General features: G+C 46.3%; 2 protein-coding genes across 3 annotated transcripts in view; both read right to left on the minus strand.

The window, feature by feature from the left end:
* LOC143361451 (uncharacterized) overlaps positions 1 to 17,138 on the minus strand; it is a 305,416-nt gene that overhangs the window by 282,396 nt on the left and 5,882 nt on the right. For both annotated transcript variants that reach the window (XM_076800839.1, XM_076800838.1), the window contains exon 2: positions 248 to 3,474. In XM_076800839.1, coding sequence (XP_076656954.1) covers positions 248 to 3,421 — 3,174 coding nt within the window. In that variant the 5' untranslated portion in view covers positions 3,422 to 3,474. The remainder of the gene's footprint in view (positions 1 to 247; positions 3,475 to 17,138) is intronic.
* The window catches only part of Stl (ADAMTS metallopeptidase stall), a 313,677-nt gene continuing 297,072 nt past the window's right edge, over positions 534 to 17,138 (minus strand). The window contains exon 5 of the mRNA XM_076800864.1: positions 534 to 547. The gene's annotated coding sequence lies outside the window, so the exon portion shown is untranslated. The remainder of the gene's footprint in view (positions 548 to 17,138) is intronic.

Genomic DNA, 17,138 nt, shown 5'->3' on the forward strand with positions numbered 1-17,138 from the left:
CCGCCCAAGTCTAAGACAAAGACGAGCAAACACGAGGCGCGATCAAAAAGAAACCGAACTATGTCGGTCTCTCCGCGACGGTATCATATAAAATTTAATGACTCCCGATGATTTTTCCACCTGGGAACCGGACTAAATGCGAAAAGGTTCCGTCAATCGGCCAACAAATTTGGCTTGCGTCATGGTACTTCTAGTACGACTGGTCGTTGTAAATCATTTGCAGAAAGCTAAAGTTATTATCACTCACCGTTTTCACGGACTCGAAGTCCCCCTTCCTCAGCAAGTCCATCAGCCTCTGTCGCTCCATTTCCTCCTTCGTCACGTACACCTTGTTCTCCTTGAGCCTGGCGATCTCGTAATTGTCGCAGAGCACATTATGAAACCCAGGCGTCGGCTTCTGTTGGCCAACGTGCTCCGCGATCCTCGAAGAACCGCCGTCAGGTTCGCCGGGAACCTTCCCGGGCAGATCCTGCTTGAACTGTAGATTCTTCAGCAGGATCTCGTTCACCACCTCGATCCTCTCGTCGATCTCCCTCGAAACGGTCCTCTCGTCTTCGACCTTGTCCAACATCTCGGCATTGAACCGGACCTCCGTTCGATCGGCGCTTAGGCGTCGATCGCGTGCCTCCTCGGCCTTGAACTTCCTTTCACTCTCCAGCTCGTCCAGCGGTATGGTCGCTGTCGACAGATTGCTATTCTCTCTGGTGTGACAGGACTGACTCCTGTCGAGCGTCTCCGATTCGTACGGGACGTCTTCGAGGACCATAATCGACCCCGAAGTATCCGGCAACTCTTCCTGCTCCTCCGTGTCGGCTCTCTCCTGGCTGTGTTTGAAGGTCGCGAATGTCCTAGCGATGTCCGATTGCTCTCTCCTAGGGCTCGTAGAGTCCCTCCTCCGTGCAGCCTTGGCTCTCCCGTTCGCCAGCCCTTGGATCTTCAAGCACTGGCTCAAACCGACCTCGGGATACCTGCAGACCGAAGCCTCGCTCTTCTGATCGTCCTCTTCGATGGTCTCCAGCTGCTCGTACCTGGGCTCGGCGATCCTCTCGTACACCTCCTCGTCCTTTTCAATTTCAACCTCTTTGACAGGCTTCTTCGTCTGCTGCTGCTCCTCCTCCTCCTCCTCCTCCTCGCCGTACGCAGACACTTGCAAGCCAGGTCTCAGCAGGGACTCGAGATCGTCCGCGTGGATCACCTGAGGCTGCAGACTTCGCTCGTAGATCTTCTCCACGTGATTCGACGAGGAATAATGCGACCTCGAGTCCAACAACGGTTTCGACTTGTTCTGCTCGTTCAGTTGTTGAAGAGTCGCGCAATTAATTTGCTGAAGCGGCGAACAATTCAGCTGCTGAAGAGCTGGAGCCTGTTGAACGTTGTAGACGACGGTGGTGTTGGGCTTGAAGGTGGAGTGAGGTGAACCGATCGGCGACGTTCTTCGATCGGTCTTGCCGTCTTGAGCGGCAGAGTCTCTTCTGGGCAGCACGGGAGGTTTCCTCGCTTCGGGCGGCAACGAGCCCTGAAGATTCCTCGGCCTGGACACCCGTAGCTCCTGTTGACCTTGCAGGGTCCTCACTCTGGCTCCCACGGCTCCGTACGCCGCGTTATGCTCCGGTTTGCCCTCTCTCCTCTCTCTGCCGGCCGGCTCTCCGACGATCCTCGCGCTCCTCGAGGCTTCCATCGATTTACCAGCGGCGGAATCGGCTGGTTTATCACCGGGACCAGGCCGCCTACTTTCTCCGTCCTTATTTGGCGAGATCGGCTCGCCTTGGTCACCAAGGTTGCCCGGGCCCTTCGCCCCACCCCTTGTCCTCGGGCCTGTCTCTTCCTTAACGAGCGGCCGGCTGCCGTTGCCGGTGTTGCTGCTGTTGCTGTTGCTTTGATCGCCGCTCGGCGACCGTTTGAACGACAACCGTCTGCAGGGGATCACCGACGGCATCACCGAAGCAGACGCTGCGGAGGGACAGATCCTCCCATAATCGGACTCGTTCCTGCTCTTCGGAGCCAACCTGACCCGACAGCTCCTGTCCTGCGACGACGGATTCGGAACGTCATTTTCCACTTGACCCTCTTCGCTGCTGGCTTCTGCTCTTCTGGATCGAAAACTGGAGCTCAGAGGACCTCTCTGAGGGATCCTCGAGCCGGTCGAAGGACTGTTGTCCCTGGTCCGGCTGATCAGATTGCTGGACGCGCTGAAACCGTAGTCTTTGTTCCTGCTCTTCAGAGCTAGGTACTCCTTGTAGGTACCTCGGCTGGTGTTCACGCCGACGTTCACCTTGTCCACCTTGCGATCCGGCTTCTTCTCCGCTCGACTTAGGTCGTCGTAGCTCGAGGACGTCCCGTTTAGCTTGTCTCTGCCCTCGTCTATCGATCTTGACCTGGAGTCCTGTCGATAACGTCGCTGGGTCTTCTGGTCCGCGCTGCTGTTGGACCTTGTCAGAGGCTTCTCTCGGGTCCCGGGGAAGTTCTGGCTCTGAGCCTGGCTCAGCCACTCGTCCACCCTCTTCTGAACCTCGCCCTTGCGTAACAGGACTTCGGGGACCTTGCTCCTGCTGGGCTCCACGGTTAGGCTTACCGGCGAGGGGTGGTTGTCCTCCGTTGGGGATTGCGAGACGTGTTTAGGGGAGTCTTTCTGTCTTTCTCGGGAACGCTGCCGCACCTGAGTCTGCTGGTTCACTTTGAGGACCGGCCGAGGCTTGTCCCGAACCGGCGAACATTTAGGTTGCATCTTGGTGGCTGAGCCTTTAGGCTTGTCTTGCTGTTGCTTCTTCTGCTGGTCCATCATCACAGCCTCGAAGTTGGAGACGCTGATGCTGCCCACGTCGCTCAGGTCCGACGACCTTCTGCAATCCAGATCCTCGTACTCGTCCAGAATGTTGTTCACAGATTGGGTATCGATGGAGCTGATGCTCTTCGACTTGTTCCTGACAACGCTCTCGTCGCTGGAAGAGTAGTTTTGTTGTTGGGGCTGCTGACGATCGCGACTGGGTTGCCTCTTCGGTCGAGATTTAGGTTTCTGATACCTCAGCACGGCGTTCTCGTAACGCTGAAGAGGATTCTCCGGTACAACCTCGGGCACCTCCGGTTTGCTGCGTTTGCTACCTGGCGATTGCTTCGTGTACCGGTGCTGGGCGTCCTTCTGGGCGGTTTGGGCAAATGTGGACGTCTTCTGCATGATCGAGACTCCTCCCCGGCTGGGATCCGCTTCCTGGCTTGATCTCTGTTGCGCTATCGAACGGAAGGTCGTGAAACTCTGACCGTATCGCGAGCTTAGGCTCGCGGACACCGTCTCCCTCGCGAACTCTCTCCGCGTGACGTTCGGTCGAGCACGCTGCTGGTCAACGGCCGGTAGCAGACCATCCTCGTCGACGAATGGAATGTTGCTGCCGGCGGTCAGGGTCTTCAGCATCATTTCGTTGCTCATCTTCGACCAGCTTACATTTTCGGCGGGGCCGGGCACGTGAGGACTTCGCGCTCCTGGAACAGACACGAGAGAAGGTTACGGTTAGGGTTAGAGGATTCACTTGGATGTTCATCAATGTGGCGCCTGGACCAGCAACCATGAAAAGACAAGATTTACTATAGCTACTATTTTTGTACCCATCTTGCATCTCATTGGAGAAGTTTGATTTGCTTAATAAATTGTTATGAACAACTGTAGAGCAACAACAACAACAACAACAACAACTGAAAGTTGTAACAACTGTACAACTTGTTATTAGATGACTAGAGTAGCGGTTAAATTGTTAAGAGAGTAAATGAATATTTGTTTAATTTTTGTTTTGATATTATTCAGTAAAATTGTATTTATCAAAGTTCTGGAGATTTTTATATACTGCTGGTTGTTTGAAGTAAGAATTAATTTGGAAGATTTTCATTTTGCTGCCCGTGGTCCAGTTAATTAACTGACACCGAGGTTGCTTTATTAAAGTTGGAACACTGTTAAACATTTCAGTACAAGTTTTAATAAAGGGATCACGGTATTATGCATGTATAAATACTGCAGGGATGAATCTGAACTCGACCGTTTTCATTCGAGCAAATTTCATGGTCTAGAATTTTTACGAGCTCCGGTTTCATATTCGTATCAAACTAAATAACTACCCTCCTAATTAAAACCAGAACCACCTTACGTCCACCTTTCTCTCTTCCTTGTCGTAATTTTTACGGTCGGTCGTTCGATGGTCAACGCATATTAAATTAAATAACCACCCCGTTGATTAACACTGGAAGCACCTCGCTTCCTGGTCCCAGAATGACTTAAATCGTACAGGTGGTTCTTTCGAAAACTTTTTAACAGAACTGTCCGGCTCGTACGTTCTTCAGATTGCATTAGAAATGGCATTCAATACATTAATAAATCAGTATTATATTAGTAGTACACTGTTTAAAAATTTCAACGCCAAACTAGAAACTCCAAAAAATTCCATAAAATCAAAGTAAGTTATTTAATGAAATAAAAATTGCGAAAAAATTAAATGTACGATACCGCGTGTAATCCTACAACTTTCTCGCATGTTACAGATCCTAATTAACTTTAGTACAATGAATATATCAACGTAAAAATTCATTTTAAAAACCTGCACAAATAATTCCGTCAGCCACATATGACTGAGGTGGCGTTCAACGTGTCAAAAATTTGAAAATGGCGTCAACTTCAGTTTCTTCAATGAATTGTGCTCCGCAGTTCACCGCTAAAAATCAAAAAGAAATGGTCTCGGTGTAGATAAAATTTTCGAACGATTCCAAAAAATACAGAATAATCATCGTGGACGATCTACGGAGATTAAGAGTCAATTTTGATCTATGGATCGGTGGTTCCGGCTGGATTCGGCGCGCTCGGACCTCGCGGAGCGTAGGAATCTCTTTGAAATTCCGCGGCGGCATTTGTAATTAGGAAGGCGTCGTCGGCGTCGTCGGCGTCGTCGTTTCGAAAGGCGCCGCGTTTCGAGACACGGCTTCCGTGAAACGGTTCTCTGCGATCGGGCTTCCGGTAAACCGGCACCCAGCCACACACACACACACACACACGTTCCGCCGAACCGGAGGAATATATCCGGCATAAGCTGTCCGATATCCGGCTGGAATTAATTCGGTTTTCGGGCCTCGGCCGCATTAGATATTGTAATGGTTGGGCCACGCGCTCGTGCGTCGCATCGTTAAAGACCATAACGGCCGCTTGGAATTCAATATGCCCGGCCGACCGTTCCCCCGCTCGAATATTCACTATCCCGGAGAAGTATGTTCGACTTCCAACGCATTCGTACCTCCTGTTCGTCCTCCGTGTCTTTTCTTCACCGCGATTCATCTAATTTGCATCGTACAGGCGGTATAGAAATTATACGTTTCTACCCTCAAATTTCAAGGTCGAATTTCACGGTCAAAAGGTCAAACACTTGTTTCGTATCGCGTCGCGTTCTACTCATCGCGAGGATAAAAAGTGCAACGGGAACCGTGGGTGAAAACTCGATGGTTCTCCTAAAAAATGACGTTAACTGATTTTATTTACATTATATTTTCATTAATCGGTATCAGTGATTTTCTTTCTCGTGACTGTGCAAGCATTGGGATCCAGAAAATTGATGTGACGCGAGCTGATGGGAGACACGTTTGGGGGAGGTGGAAGGGGTAGTTTGGGGGAGGTGGAAGGGGTAGTTTGGGGGAAGTGGAAGGGGTAGTTTGAAGACGGTTAGGGGACGCGCACGTCGGGGGACCGTGGCCTCGAAAATTCCGGGCGATAAGCATTGGAACAGAGCGCGCGTTCTGCTCGGCATCCGTGCTCCGTCCAAGTTTCAATTCGCAGGAGGGAATAAGATCACGAGCCGCGTAAATTGAATTAAACCGACGCCCCCATCCGAGAGCGTAGATACTTCTCGCGATCTCCTAACGATTCCCACGAGGCCCGAGAACGATCTCCCAGCCGGAATTCTACTTTTAGATCGTTGGGGCGAGATATCGGTGGCCCACCGCGCACTCGGACAAAGTAACCGCATGTACCAACAATAGTTGCATCTCCATCGTATTTTTTCACAAAAACAATTGCCCAGCACCGAGTCCCCAAAATCATCTGCATTTTGAACAGACCCTTATACGTACTTGTTTTTATATACAATTGATTCGTGACTCGAATCAATCACTTGAACTTCCGTTCTAATTTGTTACTGGCTTTATTAGTCGTAAGATGGAGTACGTATATATATATATATATATATATATATATATATATATATATAGAAAATAATGTACACAGTGTAATGTAAATCATTCGCAAATGAAATCCTGTGAAGAAAGAGCCACGAATAAATCTGTACGCCTATTGTATTCTTATGAATAGACCGCGGATCTTTATGCAACATAAAATTTGTATGCATTCGTTGCAAGAGACAGTAGTCATTCGCAAGTTTCTTCCTCTAATAATTTCAACAGAATCGGAGACGGTGCGCGATAGTCCTGAATTGCTTTAACTCTTCCATTGTTTGAAATTACACCTGCTCATTATTCTCGCGAACGCATCAAGTCCACTTGTGAGACATCTAAATTTAAAATACAGTAAAAAATTAAAAATCGCACTGCAACTTATACTTTTTCCTTGCATTATAAGCCATAGAAAGAGAGGTTCAAAAAAATTGTTTACAACAAAATCGTACCGCGAGAGCTTGAACCTTCCGGTTGCACAAGTCGAATGCATTTGTCAACGAGACCGTGCGAAAACCATCGCGTGCATACAAATTGAAAATAGTTTGCTCGAGTTCATCGACACAAGCGTTAAAAAATTGTTTACTCGATTCTCATTAGTCGACAAGCCCGACTCGTTCTTGTCGGCTCGGATGCGCCCGAGGTGCATCCGAGATGCACCGGTGCATAAGGTTGTCGCGTCGGAACGATCTCCGATCTGCAAACACGCGGATCCAGTGGTTATTTGTCCCGTAACGCGATCACGATAACAGCCTCCTCCTCTCTCCGAGCATCACGCCTAAGATCCAGGTCAGTGCATCCGAAAAATAGGTGCATCGCGAGGTGCATTCCGCGGCCGTCGGTTCCGCAGCGGTCGCATTCAGCTCGGCCCGCGTTCTAGCCACCGGCGGAATGTACTTTTCAAGATGATAATTACGAGAGAGGTGGCTTCTTTCTCTTTCGGGTCGGTCTCTCCCCTCCACAACCCCCACTCCCCCTCTATGGGCCATCCATTTCGTTTTTTATTACGGGTCCGAGAGCATTGTGCGGCACCCGCATTGTCTCCGGCTGAAAAAGAAACCGCTTTTGTCGGGCATTTAGCGGTCAACCCTCGCGGCGTGTGTTCGCGTTCCTCGCGCTTTCTACTCTTCTCGCGGCGACGTCTTAATTGTGGGTCAATTTCAGAGAGAAAGGAGAGGGAGGGGGGGGGGAGAGAGAGAGAGAGATAGGTGGAATCACGCAACAACGCGTCAAATTTTCTTGCACCCCGGCCAAAATTTTAACCGTCCAGTTTTTCCGCTACAGGTTCCCCAAATCTTGATTACGGGGGTGCTCTGATTGGTGCTTTGATTTTCCAGAATTTGTACGAATTTTCCGAAATTTTTTCAGAGAGATCACCGAACCTCTTGCATTCGATTGGTATTTGAATATTTCGATAATATAATTATTGTTATCACATAAAGTTGGTACTATATGATTTTGAAAAAATAAGAATAATCTTTAACAATCTTTAAATTTAATTTCCTCTGTATTGTATCTATAACAAAATATATGGATCCACAGTGAACAGAGATTCTACTCTTTTCCCCCCGGCATATTGCGATAACGAAACAACGTCCACTCGCAAACAATGAAACGAATTGCACAGGGTTGGAGCACCGAAATCGCTACTCGCGCCGGATTCCCCTATACATAAAATACTTTCAGAGACAATTTCATCGACCCGCCGGAACGAGACACACCCGGCGCACCTGCAGATCCTCGTGCAAACTGTCTCGCTGCATTATCCCGTAAATAACGACGATAAAGAGTCAAAATTTACGGCGACGTCTCGCGCGGATGCTTCGAAGGAAAAATAAACGGCAACAAACGACAGCGAGTAAAATCGTCGGTGCTCGCAGCGTTAACCGCGTCGAGCGCATAAGGATCGGGTCTGATAATGCATTAGCGGCGAGCCGGAGCGCCGGTCGAGCGCGAAATTCGCTAATCGAGAAGAATGCGGCCCGCGAATCTGCATTTCCTTGATTAACAGGATCCACGGCGCTCCCGGCGACCCTAATAGCGAAGGCGTAAAGCTGCGTCTCCGCCAACGAGACCTCCTTTGTCTCCCCTCCTCTGTCATTTGCGACGGTATTAAATAAAATTTCATCGCTTTCCCGGTCCCCTGTCCTCGTGTGTCACTTAAACAACTTTTTAAGCTGCCGATACTCGAAAACGTGTCGCACGCAATTCGGGAGAAGCATGATGAGGCTCTGCGATTCGGCGACCCAAAAATGGAAAGAAACCAGATTGGATTAGGAAAGGTTCTATCAATCACCTAACAAATTTGACTCCCATTTTGTTTCACTTCCCTCTGAACAGCAATAGTAAAATGCTAGTTTTTGCGTCAGCGTAGACGCAGCTTAAGAGATGCATCGAGATGATCTAGACGACCCAAAAATGGAAAGAAACCAGATAGGATTCGGAAAGGTTCTATCAATCGCCTAACAAATTTGACTCCCATTTTGTTTCACTTCCCTCTGAACAGCAATAGCAAAATGCTAGTTTTTGCGTCAGCGTAGACGCAGCTGAAGAGATGCATCGAGATGATCTAGACGACCCAAAAATGGGAAGAAACCAGACTGAATTCGTAAAGGTTCTATCAATCACCTAACAAAGACTCCAGTTCTCTTTGACTTCCCTCTGAACAGCAATAGCAAAATGCTAGTTTTTGCGTCAGTATAGATACACCTTAAGAGATGCATCGTGGTGATCTAGACGATCCAAAAATGGAATGAAACCAGACTGGATTCGGAAAGGTTCTATCAATCACTTACCAAATTTGACTCCCATTTTCTTTGACTTCCCTCTGAACAGCAATAGTAAAATGCTAGTTTTTGCGTCAGTGTAGACACAGCTTAAAAAATGCATCGAGGTGATCTAGACGACCCAAAAATGGAATGAAACCAGATTGGATTCGTAAAGGTTCTATCAATCACCTAAGAAAGACTCCAGTTCCTTCGACTTCCCTCTGAACACCAATAGTAAAATGCTAGTTTTTGCGTCAGTGTACACACAGCTTAAGAGATGCATCGGATGATCTAGACAACCCAAAAATGGGAAGAAACCAGACTGAATTCGTAAAGGTTCTATCAATCGCCTAACAAATTTGAACGGCAACGATAAATTGTTACTTTTTTTTTTGCGAAAGTGTGGACGCAGCTTAAGAGATGCATCGAGGTGATTTAGCACGATTACCGCGATTAAACGCGGCTCTCGCGAGATCCTGGCGATATCGTCTCATTAACGCGAACAGAGAGAACACCGTGGCGATATTTCTGGGTTTTTAGGCTCCTCGTATATATTTTTCTTTTTTTTTTGTTCTCTTCTCCAGACGATATTTTCATATTTCCGGTTATATTCCCGGAGAACAGGCCGCGCGGCGAGCAATCCTTTCCGGAAGCAATCCGCGTAATCGCCGCGGCCTCCTTAACGAATATTAATCCGCAAGAAATCGATATTAGACTACCTGGAAGACGATTACCTTGGGAGAACCATTACTGGGACGATGATACACGACGTCCGAGCACGATCCCAGAGGGAGCGACGTGATCCCCGGGATTGAAATCTCCGGGATAGGCTGGCGACTTCCGGAATTCAAGAATCAACCCCTTCACAGGAGATGGAAATTTTTTGAAAGACCTTCGCTTCGTGGAAAGTGTATATTATTTTGGAATTGAAAAGGAAACTGTCAAGAAATACTCATCTCGTTGCTATATTGGATCTTTAACACTAAACCTACCAAGCATCAACATTATCTGGTAAATATTGCCTTACAAAAATGGCAACCCTAAATTTATCGAGATTGTCCGTAATTTTCCATATAATGAATGCTGGGGAGAAGGAAAATTCCACTATTTTCCATAGATGAATTTTTATAATATCATTTGACCGTGGTAGGTTTAGTGTTATAATGCCTATTACCAATTATATCACCCGCAATTTTTAACAATCAATTACAACTGACGTGCTCTGCGCGCTACCTTATCTTCTCACAATTTCATTTTTAGGTTCGCCGGTGTCGTAAAATTCCAAAAAACTGATCTCCCGATATATGTCAACAACACGGGTCTTATATCGTCCAGGTGACATAACCGAGCCGTGTTATGTTCACACTGCTCGGCGTCCGAGTCCTCTCCACCTCCGTGACCCTCACGTGCCATACTCCGCGGTAGTGGGGATAGTTCCGCGACGTTTATCACCCAGGCCTTGGCGACATATACAGAGAAGTCACCGTACACGATTCCCCATACGCAGACAAGCTTCCAATCGAGCTGTGACCTAAAAATTATGCCCGATCCGACCTTGTCATCGGCGAAGCAGAATGCTCGTCGAACCTTTTGCGTGGATGAAGGGTTACGAGAGGTTATCGAGCACCGTGACTGACCTCTGTCCACGGCAAAACCTCCGGCTGTCTAAAAAGCCAGCGGCTAGTTCCCCACGAATAAATTTGCATTAGTTTCCCCGGAGGCACGGCTGAAAAACCGAGGTTCGACGGCTGGCTGGATCCTCGCATCAACGTCGACCAGCAATTACCAGCACCACGAAGAAACTGTGAAGCTGCAGAGCCTTCTGTCCGCCTGTCCGAACGATCGACTCGGTTCAATGCGTTGTTCTGTGCGAGAGGAGTCTGCGTTATGTCCTGGCACCGAGAACGGGATCGAGAGACGTCGATCAGTGGACCACACGCGATCGTCCAGTCCAATTGGAGGATTTCCACTCGAAGAAATTGGAGGACTCAGCAACACAGGAAGTCGAGAGTTCAAATTTTTCATCGACCACGTAATAATGGAATGTGTTCCAAGTCGACGCTGGTACGCCTAATACGACGCACTTGCTATAACAAGACGTGAATCGCGCCTACGACTATACTATCGCGTGGGCAACGCTGTGAAGACTGCCTTCGTGTTGCAATTTGTATTTTTCTCTCGTAAGAAATTCTTCACCCGTTCAGTACAGAACGTAACTAGGTCATAGCACCAGGTGAAAACTTCATAGTTGAGTGACAAACGAAATAAATGACCCCTGTATTTTTGCCCATTTTTCAGTGTAAAAACCGTGCCGAATTTGAACAGAGGAGCTTCAATAATTTTCTTAACTTGAGATAAGTCAAAATAATAGAAAACAAAAATACTTCTTAACTCCTAGCTTCTATATTTGAATTACAAAACTGAACCCACGTATTGCACGCTGTGTGCATTTGTATATTTAATCAGCTCTATTCCCCGTGTTGCAGCCCAAAAAGGTTCACAGTGATTTCTCTATATATGTCGTCAAGGCCTGGATGATATATGTCGCGGGATTATCCCCACTACCTCGGGGTATACCCCTTGCGAGGACACGAAGCACGGTCCTCGGAAGCCAAGGACTGTAAACTGCTCGGACATGTCTCCTACACCATATATGACGCGTTGTTGACATAGATCGAGAATTCACTGTACACTGATCCAGGGGTAAGGTACGACTTACCCTATGCTCGAGGGGCACTTCAACCAAGTAGCCCTGATCTCTCGATCCCATGAGGTCTCGCCGAAGAATGATTAATACCGTTTATCGCGTCGATCAACAGAAAAAGACTTCGCCGTTGACATTGTCGAAATAAATGACAGTAGAGCGCGAAAAAAGGGGGACGTTACACGTCGTGGCAGGCAAGAAACCAACGTGACCGGGGCGATACTCGATTTATTCGCATCCGGACCACCCGGATTACATGGGGTGTAAATAAAGGCACCCCTATCTATCGAGGAAGTGTTTTTTTCTTCTCTTCTACGCAGACGATGTCCCTTAAAGAGACCCGCTTCTGGAGCCGAGCCAGCGGCCACGGAACGGGTTACATCGAAATTATCGACACGTATTCCACCGACACCGAGTCAGATAAATCACGACTTCAATCAAACATGCTGCAAATACAATAAATTAAACCCGACGAATTTAATATCACATTTTTCAGCACGCACCGGATTCAAAGTATGATAGAACACGGCAATAAAAAATCGCACATCATTCTTCTTTGTTCTGCTACAAACGGGAGACTTCGGGCTTTGAAATCGTGGTCGGTAGGATACGGAAAAAATTTTTTTGAGGCCCACGGAGATTGTCGAATTTGCATAAAATTGTCAAGAAGCGGTACCTTTAACGATTCGCTCTGTTTCATTTTTTAACGCTTTGAACGGCCAACTGGAAACCCGAAAAATTCCCTAAAATCAAAGTAAGTTATTCAATGAGATAAAAATTGCAAAAAATTCAATGTATGATACTGAGTGATCGTCCAACTTTCTTGCATGTTACAGATCCTGGTCAAGTTCAGTACAATGAACAGATCAACGCAAAAATTCATTTTAAAACCTGCACAAATAATTCCGTCGCCCACATATGGGTGACGCGGCGACGAACGTGTTAAAAACCGCAAATAATGGAGTACAATTAGAATGGAAGTTCCCTCCTAGCAAAATTACTCTAATCGGATCGTTCTCCGATTGTTGTTCGCCAAGTCGCGGACGATTAACACTAGAACGACGGGAGCAGTCAAAATGACTGCTTCCTAATTTTTTCTTTTACAATTACTGAAATTGTAAAAATGTTTTCATCGGAAATTTTTTAATGAACCTCTTCATTGTAGCACATATTACAATAAAAGTTGTATGAAGTCTGAATGGGCACGGTCTTGTCACTGTTACAAAGCAATATACGTCAGTCGCATTTATTGCTCCGTCGTTCTAGTGTTAATTGACGAGTTCGTAATCGAAGATTCATTGACGCTCTAATTTCGCTCGTCATTGTGGGAGCGCGTGCAATTCACAATTCACCGGCTCCGACGTAAGATCGATATCAACGATTTCAATGGAAAAGTAAGATCGTCCGCGATGTCGGAATGCGATCGGCGCGGGCTCGGTGTCGCGCTGTTAATGAGTTAATAATCGCGGCACGCATCAATCGCGAAAACAGCGGCTCGCGTTAGGAACGCTCGTTAAGCCGGCCGTGTTTCGAGTGGCTTGTGCACGGTGCTTAAACCGTTTTGACCCCTCGATTGATCGCGCGACGAGATCTTTAATCTCGCCTCTGCTCCGATCCCCTCTCTCTCCTCCCCATACAATTTTAATGCGTTTATTGTTTCACAGGTTTCGACGCGTGACTTTTCAACGCCGAAAATTGTTTCGTCAGTAGAGTGTCTACGCTGCTCCGAACTTTATTAAGATTTTTATTTCACCGTCGTTGGGCGACGCTATAAACTGCAGCGGATGATTAATAAGATTAGGAATTAATGGCACCGAAGACGTTCCCTTTACGACGGAAGTTTATGGGCTCGTGAAACTGTTAACTGATTAACAGGGAACGCTCTGTTACGTTCAAATAGGGTATTTTCGTTTGTTCCGGTTCGACGGGATTTTTATTCCGTCCTCGCTGCGAATTGCATTTATGATTATGTTCCTAGTCAAAGTGTAAGGGGCCACGAATTCACCCTTAGCACTCGAGCGGTGACTCCGAAGCACCGCTAGAAATTGTTGCGGCATCATTTCAAAGAAATTCCAAAAAATATTACAAAATATTTGTTACATTACAAAAATTGTATCGAACAGATCACTAAACATTTAAATATTGTATGTGGAAATCGGATCGGTTTCGTATGAATAAAATGAAAATATTCTAAGACGGAAGAAAAATTTAGAATGAAAATAGCGCCGAGTGGAAAGGGTTAATTTCTACATTTTCTCCTTTCTCTCGAATATTTCTGATTTCGACACACGACTTGCAAGGTATAGTATTTCTTTTGAATATTTTTTGAGAAACTGCTCGCGCAAAGGGGCAAATGTTTGCATAGTCAGCGCAGATAAAGCCTGCGCGCGCGGATCGTTCCCGAACCATTCTCCGGGCGAATAAATCGCGTCAGGCGGGGAGCAAAGCTCGCAACTATGAACAGAGGCGACCGAATTCGAGGCAATAACGAGCGAGTATAAATAAGCGGCGCGCAGCGAGGACCCAGGAAACAAAAAGTGCATCGAGCGTCGCGGTGGTGGCGCAATATCGTGCACCGGAGCCGACAACACGACCCGTTGTGTGTCGGGCACGTGGTTTATTTGCGAGGATGAACGACAGTCGACTCCCTTGCCCTGTGCGAGCCGCTTCACGAAAACCTGCGAGGGGAAAAAGGAAGAAGGGAGGGAGGGTGGGCCGGGGGGAGACAAAAAGGGAAAAGGGGACCCTTGATCTCCGGGGAGCACATCTGCGGGCCACGGTTTGGGCCCCACGTGGCGAGCAGAGAGCTCCGGAGAGTGGCGATGGGCGTTTCTTCTCGGAGAGAGCGTTTCCAGAAAATTGGAGCCTTTGAATCATGCTGCCCGGGGGCTGGGGAAATGGAAATCTCAAACCTAGCACCGAAAATATATTCTCTAATGGCAAATTTTTATTTTTAATCTGCTCTTTACTACGACAAATTTTAGTTCCTCGTAGGATTCGACTTTTTTTTTAATCGCTGGTCGACTTTTGAAATTATTAAATTTATTCGCAGTAACTCTGTAGAACCCTCTCGAAACCTCTTCGAATTTGATTGAAAACGCGATGAAAATACAGTGAGTTCTCTATATATGTCGCCAAGGCCTGGACGATAAACGTCGCGGGATTATCCCCACTACGTACACCCCGTGAGGGGCCACGAAGTTCGTAAACATAACACGGTTAGGGGTACACCTCCTGGACGATACACGTCGCTGGCAAGACCCGTGTTGTTGACAAACATCGAGAAGGTATACCTATTCGTACTATATGTATTATTTGTTCAATCAAGTCCCATTGTTACTGGAATAAGATGTGAGGTAACACGTGAATAACAAGTAAAATAACAGGGCAGTGACATTTTCAATTACTCATTTCATCAGCCGGGAGCATCACCTAATGACCAAGCACCGGCGCGGTGGGTCACGCAGTCCGGAACGTGTTAATGACTATGTTTAGAACCACTCTGGAGGCAACATAATAAACACCGAGCTACTGCGTCTTATTACGTCTCTGTGCATTATTTAGCGTCAGCACATAATTCTGGCTACTGGATTGCGGATGTTTGTCACAATACGTTCTCGTCGTTTCGCAAGCTTATGTGCTCACTATTAGTCATCGGGAAACTGGAATAGCACGGGATTCAATTTTGCTGTAAAATATTAGCAATGTAAGGTACTTGGATTTCTCTCACCTCTAAATTTTTCTGGTAATATTTTTTTAATTTAATACCGTTTTTATTGGCCATTTTTTCGTTGCTTCAAACATCCTATTATAAGCTCTTCAACTTGGAAGTTTTACTGAAGGACCTACATGGTTCCCATAGGCCCTACAATCGTCCCATGGACACTAAAATGATTCTATGAACGCTACTATTTTCCCATGGACCCGTACAATTTTCCCATGGACCCGTACAATTTTCCCGTGGGCCTGTACAATTTTCCCATGAGCTACAATCTCTCTATTGGACTTACAGAGTCTTCTGAAAGGTACTAGAATTATGTCTGCAATCTTCACAGTTCAGTCGTGGCTTCAAACATTTTTTCCTGAGCCCTACAATATTTTCCCAGAACCTATAATTTTATTCTACCTACATACAATTTTTTTCTGTGCTCTACAATTTTGTTCAGATGCGCTGCAATTTATTTTTGAACCCTAGAATTCTTGCTACAGTTAACAATTTTTCTTGTGGGTTCTAAAATTTTGTTTAGAGGCGTTGCAATTTAGCCCTTGGACCCTACGATCCTACAGGTAACAATTTTCCTTGTGGACTCTAATTTTTTCCTGAGCCCTACAATTTTTTCCTAAGCCCTACAATATTTTCCCAGAACCTATAATTTTATTCTACCTACATACAATTTTTTTTCTGTGCTCTACAATTTTGTTCAGATGCGCTGCAATCTATTTTTGAACCCTAGAATTCTTGCTACAGTTAACAATTTTTCTTGTGGGTTCTAAAATTTTGTTTAGAGGCGTTGCAATTTAGCCCTTGGACCCTACAATCCTACAGGTAACAATTTTCCTTGTGGACTCTAATTTTTTCCTGAGCCCTACAATTTTTTCCTAAGCCCTACAATATTTTCCCAGAACCTATAATTTTATTCTACCTACATACAATTTTTTTTCTGTGCTCTACAATTTTTTTCAAAGGCGCTGCAATTTATTTTTGGGCCCTACAATTCTTGCTACAGTTAACAATTTTTCTTGTGGGTTTTAAAATTTTGTTTAGAGGCGTTGCAATTTTGCCCTTGGACCCTACAATCCTACAGGTAACAATTTTCCTTGTGGACTCTAATTTTTTCCTGAGCCCTACAATTTTTTCCTAAGCCCTACAATATTTTCCCAGAACCTATAGTTTTATTCTACCTACATACAATTTTTTTTCTGTGCTCTACAATTTTGTTCAGATGCGCTGCAATTTATTTTTGAACCCTAGAATTCTTGCTACAGTTAACAATTTTTCTTGTGGGTTCTAAAATTTTGTTTAGAGGCGTTGCAATTTAGCCCTTGGACCCTACGATCCTACAGGTAACAATTTTCCTCGTGGACTCTAAAATTCTTTCAAAGGTGCTGCAATTTTGTCCTTGCAACTTCAGGGTTCCACAACCCTTCCATAAACTCTAGAATCTCAACACAGGCCCTGCAATTATTCAGAAGGTCCTAAATTGATACCCACAGACTCCGAGCGCTAAACTCGACAACCTTACCGTCATACGTATCTACACGCACTATACCTCACTACACGAGTGGTAACATCGAACGCAAAACAAGGGTCGGCGGATTGAGTCGTACGAATGTTTTCGAATCGGTGTCGACTTCTTCTTAATTGTAGTCGTTCGCGTGTGGCACACAGTTGTAAACCGTGCCGGGTATGATAAACAGCGGGTCATGATCAAAGGGAGCACACGCAATACGAGCAGAAATAGCGATCGTTTCAC

The sequence above is a fragment of the Halictus rubicundus genome, chromosome 15, assembly GCF_050948215.1.
Source record: "Halictus rubicundus isolate RS-2024b chromosome 15, iyHalRubi1_principal, whole genome shotgun sequence".
In the NCBI taxonomy this organism is placed as follows: domain Eukaryota; kingdom Metazoa; phylum Arthropoda; class Insecta; order Hymenoptera; family Halictidae; genus Halictus; species Halictus rubicundus.